At 52.5% G+C, this 8,510-nt stretch overlaps 1 protein-coding gene across 1 annotated transcript; it reads left to right on the top strand.

The window, feature by feature from the left end:
• Window positions 1-2,407: 2,407 nt before the first annotated feature.
• On the top strand, window positions 2,408-8,213 carry BDW47DRAFT_128949 (1,3-beta-glucan synthase; the record flags this gene model as incomplete). Its single annotated transcript, XM_024816924.1, has 3 exons — window positions 2,408-2,556; window positions 2,622-7,880; window positions 7,934-8,213. The coding sequence occupies 3 exons, from the start codon at window positions 2,408-2,410 to the stop codon at window positions 8,211-8,213; spliced, it is 5,688 nt and encodes a 1,895-aa protein (XP_024668532.1).
• Between the last annotated feature and the right edge of the window lie 297 nt (window positions 8,214-8,510).

Below are 8,510 nucleotides of genomic sequence, written 5' to 3'. Positions count from 1 at the left end.
CCCGTCTCCATCCTGTATCCTTGTGCGCTCCGTTGGTCATTGGAGGCAAAAAAGCCAAGTAAAAATAGACAAGTAGCGGGGAATCCAAAAACATGTTTATTTTTGATTTATCATCATTCGATAGAGACTCCGGCTTCTCCGCTCGTGGGATACTATCGTCAGGTAGAATCGGTATTGTTTTGTTGTTTTCTAATATGCTCTTACCTGTCCGATATACGGAATATGGCAGTGTATGTTTGGTACTGACCGTACCTTGGTACCGGCTGGAGGAATACACTACTAAGGTATCAACTTGTTCCAAGGAACTGACCAAAGAGTAACAGGGCTGGTTCAGGAACCAGGTCTTCCATGGATATGGAAACCAACCCCATTATGATTCGGCGTCTGCTCTGTAGACAAACACCACAATAAACAAAGAACCACGTAGCGACGCATTCATCAAGTATGGAACGATTGACTCGAGCGAGAGTTTGCTGGGGGAACAGGCAATGGAACCTCCCCATCCCTTCATACCAAATTCTCTCGAAAGGTAAACAAAACCACGTAAAACACGAACCGCCACCATTACCACCAATCCACCCCCATCGTGTATCACCTCGGTATTATTCCTTACTCTTCCATCAAATGGAACAAGTCTCTGGAGTCGGTGGGTCGGGTCTCAGGGGCCGCTCATGATTTCCCAGGAATCCCGGACCCATGTAGCCAGTAATGTGATGCTAATCCACCGCTTGGCCCCCCTCGGATTTTCGAGGCTCACTAAGTTGGAAAGTTGGAAGGTTCTCTAGTGCTCCCTCCCAGTTGCTTCAGCGGGGTGTTCGACCACGACGACCCAAGGCATCCTCTGTAAACATGTGGAGTACAGCAAGTTTTGCATAATCCAAAAGGGGAGGTAAACCGGCCACGAACACGAATCAATGAAGAGGATGTACGGAGTACTGTAGGATGATGCAGCATGTATGATGCAGCAGTACTGCAAACAGACGTTTTACGTACCCGCGCCCACGTAAACTATAGACCCTGTCAGCGTGGACAGCGTTCAGGTCGCCCCAGTCAAGGGAAGGGTACTCCTCCGTCCATCTTGGGAGTTGTACCTCCTAGGCTGGTCAGGGAATGTCTTTCTCTCTTACTGGCTTGAACCACCAATAGTGGAGGCAAACGGGGGAAGAACCCGCACCAGCCTTCCAATAAAGGGAGGTTGGTGGCTGTCGGAGTTGAGAGTACAAGCTACGTATTGTAGGGTACGTAGCTTGGCTTGGATATCTGGTATCTCAAGGTACCAAAATAACCGCGAGGTACACGTGGGCGTGTTATGTTCGATCCTGATGTAGGTACGGAGTACCTCGAGGCTGCCTACATGAAGTAATGCGTGTATCTTACTAGTCACCAGGTAATACCAATACAGAAGTTACGACGACACTCTCGAATCCGCGTGTGGTTCCAGTGATGTATTATTATTATGGTTTTCCCTCTCTGGTGGTCTGGAATACCATTTACCATACAATGTATACACTCTTTTTGTGAGGTAAATTAGCAGATCCAGATCCCAAAATAACCACAATCTCCTCTCTCGCCCCCCCTCCTCTTCAGTCTTTTCCCTGCTGGGTTGGTCAATCGATTCCCTTTTGACTATCGCCGTCCAACTCAGGCCCTGTCCTTTTCCCTCCCCTACGTTAGCACCCGTTCATCCTGACCCTCTCCAGCTTCTTTTGGGTCCTTTCTTTCCTTTTGGCTCTTCCCTTTTTATTTTTTTCTTGGGGGGTTCCTCAGTTCGCTCTTTTGATTGTTCTGTACCCGAAACTTACATTGACACCTACTACTGCCTAACAACAACATCCCTTCCTTCCTTCTTTCTCGCCTTCGTTTTAAGGAAAGAAGAGGAAGATCGTTGTGGGAATACTTGCAGCAGCTACAAGCACCCAGCCTTGTCGGTGTTCAAGGCTTGTTCTCGTCTTTTTTGTTCCTTTTTTTCCCTCTTCTCTCCCTCGCTACATCATCCGCCCCCCAACCCCCTTCCATTCGTTATACAACACCTCGACAACAGCACGCCCTCGCGACGTCGCGTTGATATTCCATCAAATCTTGGTGTGTTTCGATTTTGCCCTTTTCGCGTTCGAACAGTCTGGAACTGGTGCGTCCGAGGGAGATCGCCACGGATTCACAGCGCGCTGGGTTTATTGCGGCCTCTACAACCCTCCCGTGTACCGCATCCACCGTTCCATCGACTTGATGTTCTAATATCATTCAACGAACCGCTCAATTTAATTTTTAATGGGTCTCGACTGTTGTGAGTGCTCTTTCGTTGCCATTTTGAATCAGGAGACAGGGCGCTAACGGTCTTTGCCTGGGATAGGAACAATAAAGAAGAACCATAATACTATCGACGGTACGGTCATAGTGGCTATCTAGCATGTCAGGCTATCAAGGAGGCCACTACGACGATGGCTACGGCCATCAACAAGGCCAAGGCCAAGGCCATGGGGATTCCTATTATCAGGATGACCACGGTCAGGCTTATTACGACCCTCATGATTACGGCGATGGGTACTATGATCAAGGGTAAGTGATGTGATGAATGGGAGCATCGTCTTGTGATGATGTACATGGCAAGCTGACCCTCGCAGTGGTTATTACGGCGATGGAGCACAGGCCGGTTATCACCCGGATGCTGGATACTACGATGCCGGCCATCAGGACGAATACTATGGCGACCAGTACTACGACCAGGGTGGCCGAGGAAGACGCCGTGGTGACTCAGAGGAAGATTCCGAGACCTTTAGTGATTTCACCATGAGGTCCGAAACCGCTCGTGCGGCCGACATGGATTACTATGGCCGCAATGATGATCGGTACAACAGCTACGCCGACAGCCAGTATGGTCGGGGATACGGTGGCTACCGTCCTCCGTCCTCGCAGATCTCCTACGGTGCCAACCGGTCGTCAGGTGCATCCACTCCAGTCTACGGCATGGAGTACGGAAACGCCCTGCCGGCGGGTCAACGGTCCCGCGAGCCGTACCCCGCTTGGGCGTCCGATGGCCAGATTCCGGTCTCCAAGGAAGAGGTCGAAGACATCTTCCTCGACCTGGTCAACAAATTTGGCTTCCAACGGGACAGCATGCGAAACATGTACGACCACCTCATGACGCAGCTGGACTCGCGTGCGTCACGGATGACCCCCAATCAAGCCCTCCTGTCTCTCCATGCGGACTACATCGGTGGTGATAATGCCAACTACCGACGCTGGTACTTCGCCGCCCACCTGGATCTGGACGACGCGGTCGGCTTCGCAAACATGAAGTTGGGCAAGGCGGATCGGAAGACACGCAAGGCCCGCAAGGCGGCCAAGAAGAAGGCCGAGGAAAACCCGGAAAATGTCGATGAAACCCTCGAAGCTCTCGAGGGCGACAACAGCCTCGAAGCCGCCGAGTACCGCTGGAAGACCCGGATGAACCGCATGTCCCAACACGACCGGATGCGCCAGATCGCCCTGTTCCTTCTGTGCTGGGGTGAGGCCAACCAGGTCCGTTTCCTGCCCGAGTGTATCTGCTTCATCTTCAAGTGCGCCGATGACTACTACAACTCCCAAGAGTGTCAGAACCGTGTCGAACCGGTGGAGGAATTCACCTACCTGAACGAGGTGATCACGCCCCTCTATCAGTTCTGTCGCGACCAGGGCTATGAGATCCTGGAAGGAAAGTATGTCCGTCGTGAGCGCGACCACAATAAGATCATTGGTTACGATGACATGAACCAGCTCTTCTGGTACCCTGAGGGCATCGAGCGCATTGCCTTTGAAGATAAGACGCGTCTGGTCGACATCCCACCCGCCGAGCGGTGGACCAAGCTCAAGGATATCGTCTGGAAGAAGGCCTTCTTCAAGACATACAAGGAGACCCGTTCGTGGTTCCACATGGCCACCAACTTCAACCGTATCTGGGTCATCCACTTGGGCTCTTTCTGGTTCTTCACTGCATACAACGCTCCGACCCTGTACACCCACAACTATCAACAGCAGATGAACAACAAGCCGCCAGGCTCGTGGCAATGGTCTGCTGTCGGTTTCGGTGGTGCCCTCGTCGCTTTCATTCAAATCTTCGCCACTATCATGGAATGGATGTACGTCCCTCGACGCTGGGCCGGTGCCCAGCACTTGAGCAAGCGTCTCATGTTTCTCCTCGGTGTGTTCATCGTCAACCTCGCGCCGGGTGTCGTGGTATTTGCCTTCAAGAAAGAGGTCGGGGAGACTCCTGCCTTGATTATCGGTATTGTGCACTTTTTCCTCGCTCTGGCTACCTTCTTCTTCTTCGCGGTCATGCCCCTGGGTGGCTTGTTCGGCAGTTACATGAAGAAACATGGCCGCCAGTACGTCGCGAGCCAAACCTTCACCGCGAGCTTCCCCCGTCTGAAGGGCAATGACATGTGGATGTCCTACGGTCTCTGGGTCTGCGTTTTCGGTGCCAAGCTGGCGGAGTCGTACTTTTTCTTGACCCTGTCTTTCAAGGATCCCATTCGCATCTTGTCTCCCTTGAAGCTCCGCCAATGTGCTGGTGTCACGTACATTCCCAACAAGCTCTGCCACGCCCAGCCCCAGATTCTTCTCGGCCTCATGTTCTTCATGGACTTGACTCTCTTCTTCCTCGATAGTTACCTGTGGTACATTATTTGCAACACGGTGTTCTCGGTTGCGCGCTCCTTCTATCTGGGTGTGTCCATCTGGTCACCCTGGAGGAACATCTTCTCTCGCCTTCCGAAGCGTATCTATTCGAAAGTCTTGGCCACCACCGACATGGAGATCAAGTACAAGCCCAAAGTCCTGATCTCGCAGGTTTGGAACGCCATCATCATCTCGATGTACCGCGAGCATCTCTTGGCTATTGATCACGTCCAGAAACTGCTTTATCATCAGGTTCCTTCGGAGCAGGAGGGCAAGAGAACTCTTCGCGCACCAACCTTCTTTGTTTCCCAGGAGGACCAGTCTTTCAAGACTGAGTTCTTCCCGGCCGGTAGCGAAGCCGAACGTCGTATCTCCTTCTTCGCCCAGTCCCTCTCCACGCCCATGCCGGAGCCTCTCCCCGTTGACAACATGCCGACATTCACCGTGCTCATCCCGCATTACAGCGAAAAGATCCTGCTTTCGCTCCGTGAAATTATTCGCGAAGACGAGCCCTACTCGCGTGTGACCCTTCTGGAATACCTCAAGCAGCTCCACCCCCATGAGTGGGACTGCTTCGTGAAGGACACCAAGATCCTGGCCGATGAGACCTCCCAGTTCAACGGCGAGTCCGAGAAGAGCGAGAAGGATGTGGCGAAGAGTAAGATCGATGATCTTCCGTTCTACTGCATTGGTTTCAAGTCTGCTGCCCCTGAATACACGCTGCGAACCCGTATCTGGTCTTCCCTGCGCTCTCAGACCCTGTACCGTACTGTCTCTGGTTTCATGAACTACAGCCGCGCGATCAAATTGCTGTATCGTGTCGAGAATCCCGAGGTCGTGCAAATGTTTGGTGGCAATTCCGAGAAGCTCGAGCGCGAGCTCGAGCGGATGGCGCGCCGGAAGTTCAAGATCTGCGTTTCTATGCAGCGTTATGCCAAGTTCAACAAGGAAGAGCGTGAGAACACCGAGTTCTTGCTCCGTGCCTACCCCGATCTTCAGATTGCCTACCTCGATGAAGAAGCACCGCTTGAGGAGGGTGAGGAGCCACGCCTCTACTCCGCTCTGATCGATGGCCACTGTGAGCTGCTGGACAACGGCATGCGCAAGCCCAAGTTCAGGATTCAACTTTCCGGCAACCCCATCCTTGGTGACGGCAAATCCGACAACCAGAACCACTCCATTATCTTCTACCGCGGTGAATATATCCAGGTGATCGACGCTAACCAGGACAACTATCTCGAAGAGTGCCTGAAGATCCGTAGCGTGCTGGCTGAATTCGAAGAACTGACCACCGACAATGTCTCGCCGTACACCCCTGGTATCCCGAGCCAGAGCATCGAACCCGTCGCCATTCTCGGTGCCCGTGAATACATTTTCTCCGAGAACGTTGGTGTTCTTGGTGACGTTGCCGCTGGTAAGGAACAGACGTTCGGTACCTTGTTCGCGCGTACTCTGGCCCAGATTGGAGGCAAGCTTCACTATGGTCACCCGGATTTCCTCAATGGTGTCTTCATGACTACTCGCGGTGGTATCTCCAAGGCGCAAAAGGGTCTTCACCTGAACGAAGATATCTACGCTGGTATGACCGCTATCTGCCGTGGTGGTCGCATCAAGCATTGCGAGTACTTCCAGTGTGGTAAGGGTCGTGATCTGGGTTTTGGCTCCATTCTCAACTTCACCACCAAGATTGGTACTGGTATGGGTGAGCAGATGCTCTCTCGCGAGTATTACTACCTTGGTACCCAGTTGCCTCTGGATCGCTTCTTGTCTTTCTACTATGCCCATCCTGGTTTCCACATCAACAACATGTTCATTATGCTTTCGGTGCAGATGTTCATGATTGTCTTGGTCAATCTGGGAGCCCTCAAGCATGAGACGATTACTTGCACCTACAACCCCGATTTGCCTATTACCGACCCCCTGAGACCCACGTTCTGTGCCAACCTCGTACCTGTCGTGGACTGGGTCAATCGCTGTATTATCTCCATCTTCATCGTGTTCTTCATTTCGTTCGTGCCCCTAGCCGTCCAGGAATTGACGGAGCGAGGTGTCTGGCGCATGGCAACCCGTTTGGCCAAGCACTTCGGTTCCTTCTCTTTCATGTTCGAGGTGTTCGTGTGTCAGATCTACGCCAATGCGGTGCACCAGAACTTGTCGTTCGGTGGTGCCCGCTACATTGGTACTGGGCGTGGGTTTGCCACGGCGCGTATTCCGTTCGGCATCTTGTACTCGCGTTTTGCGGGCCCTTCGATCTACGCGGGCGCTCGCTCGCTCCTGATGCTGCTGTTCGCCACTTCCACCGTCTGGACTGCGTCTCTCATTTGGTTCTGGGTGTCGCTTCTTGCGTTGTGCATTTCGCCCTTCCTGTTCAACCCTCACCAGTTCGCCTGGAACGACTTCTTTATTGACTACCGTGACTACCTGCGTTGGCTCTCGCGTGGTAACTCTCGTTCCCACGCCTCGTCCTGGATCGGTTTCTGCCGCTTGTCCCGTACCCGTATCACAGGCTATAAGCGCAAGCTTCTGGGTGTCCCCTCCGAGAAGGGGTCTGGTGATGTCCCCAGGGCCCGTATCTCGAATATCTTCTTCGCGGAGATTCTCGTGCCTTTGGTCCAGGTTGCTGTCACACTCGTTCCGTTCCTGTACATCAACTCTCGAACTGGCGTCACAAACAACAAAGACAAGGCGTACAATGCCCTTATTCGTATCGCGATTTGCGCCTTTGGACCGATTGCGATCAACGCCGGTGTCGCCGGCGTTTTCTTCGCCATGGCGTGCTGTATGGGCCCGCTCCTGAGCATGTGCTGCAAGAAGTTTGGTTCTGTTTTGGCTGCCATTGCCCACGCCGTCTCTGTTATCATTCTCCTTGCTATCTTCGAAGTTATGTTCTTTCTCGAACAGTGGTCCTGGCCTCGTATGTTGATGGGAATGATCTCCATGGCTGCCATTCAGCGGTTCATCTACAAGCTGATCGTGGCTCTTGCCTTGACCCGTGAGTTCAAGCATGATCAGTCCAACATCGCGTGGTGGACCGGTAAGTGGTATAGCATGGGCTGGCACTCCATGTCTCAGCCGGGCCGCGAGTTCCTGTGCAAGATCACGGAACTGGGTTATTTCTCTGCGGACTTTGTGCTGGGACATCTGATCCTATTCATCATGCTGCCCGCTCTCTGCGTTCCTTACATCGACAAGTTCCATTCCGTCATTCTTTTCTGGCTGCGACCAAGGTACGTTTCTACTTTTTCCATGTTCCACGAGCACTAGTGCTAATGCCAGCCAGTCGTCAAATCCGACCCCCGATCTACTCCCTCAAACAGTCCAAGCTACGAAAGCGGAGAGTTATCCGTTTTGCTATCCTCTACTTTGTCATGCTTGTCCTCTTCCTTGTGCTCATCATCGCGCCGCTGGTCGCCCGTACTATCAAAGGTCTGAACCTGCCAGAGGTGCCGATGCAACTTTTGCAACCCTTGGATGCGAACAACAATGACACTGTTGCTAGCTACACGGGTAGCCATCTTCCGTTAGGATTCAAGGCCTGGAAGCCCAGCCCTCCGTCATAGAGGCTGGTCCGTTCCTTCCCTTCACGTTAGCACCGCATTTTGCTGCATTCCTTCTTTTTTTCTTCTTTTTCTTGTCCCGCCATCTTCAGAAATGGAATTATGGAAATGAGCTGTATAAAGTAACCAGCGCCCTGACGTTGTTGCTGCGTCCCATACATTTGTCGCGTGTTCTCTTTCTTGTCTTATCTGAGCGCACGGCTCTTTGCCGTCGCCAACATTAATGGGTGCGATCTTTGTTAGCTGTTGTATTCTCCAGGTGTCGTGTGTTACTGTCCCTCATGTATGTGATTATTAGAC

The sequence above is a fragment of the Aspergillus candidus genome (assembly GCF_002847045.1).
Source record: "Aspergillus candidus strain CBS 102.13 unplaced genomic scaffold BDW47scaffold_61, whole genome shotgun sequence".
In the NCBI taxonomy this organism is placed as follows: domain Eukaryota; kingdom Fungi; phylum Ascomycota; class Eurotiomycetes; order Eurotiales; family Aspergillaceae; genus Aspergillus; species Aspergillus candidus.
Note: the sequence above shows the minus strand (reverse complement) of the source record. Positions and strands in the feature narration are given on the sequence as shown.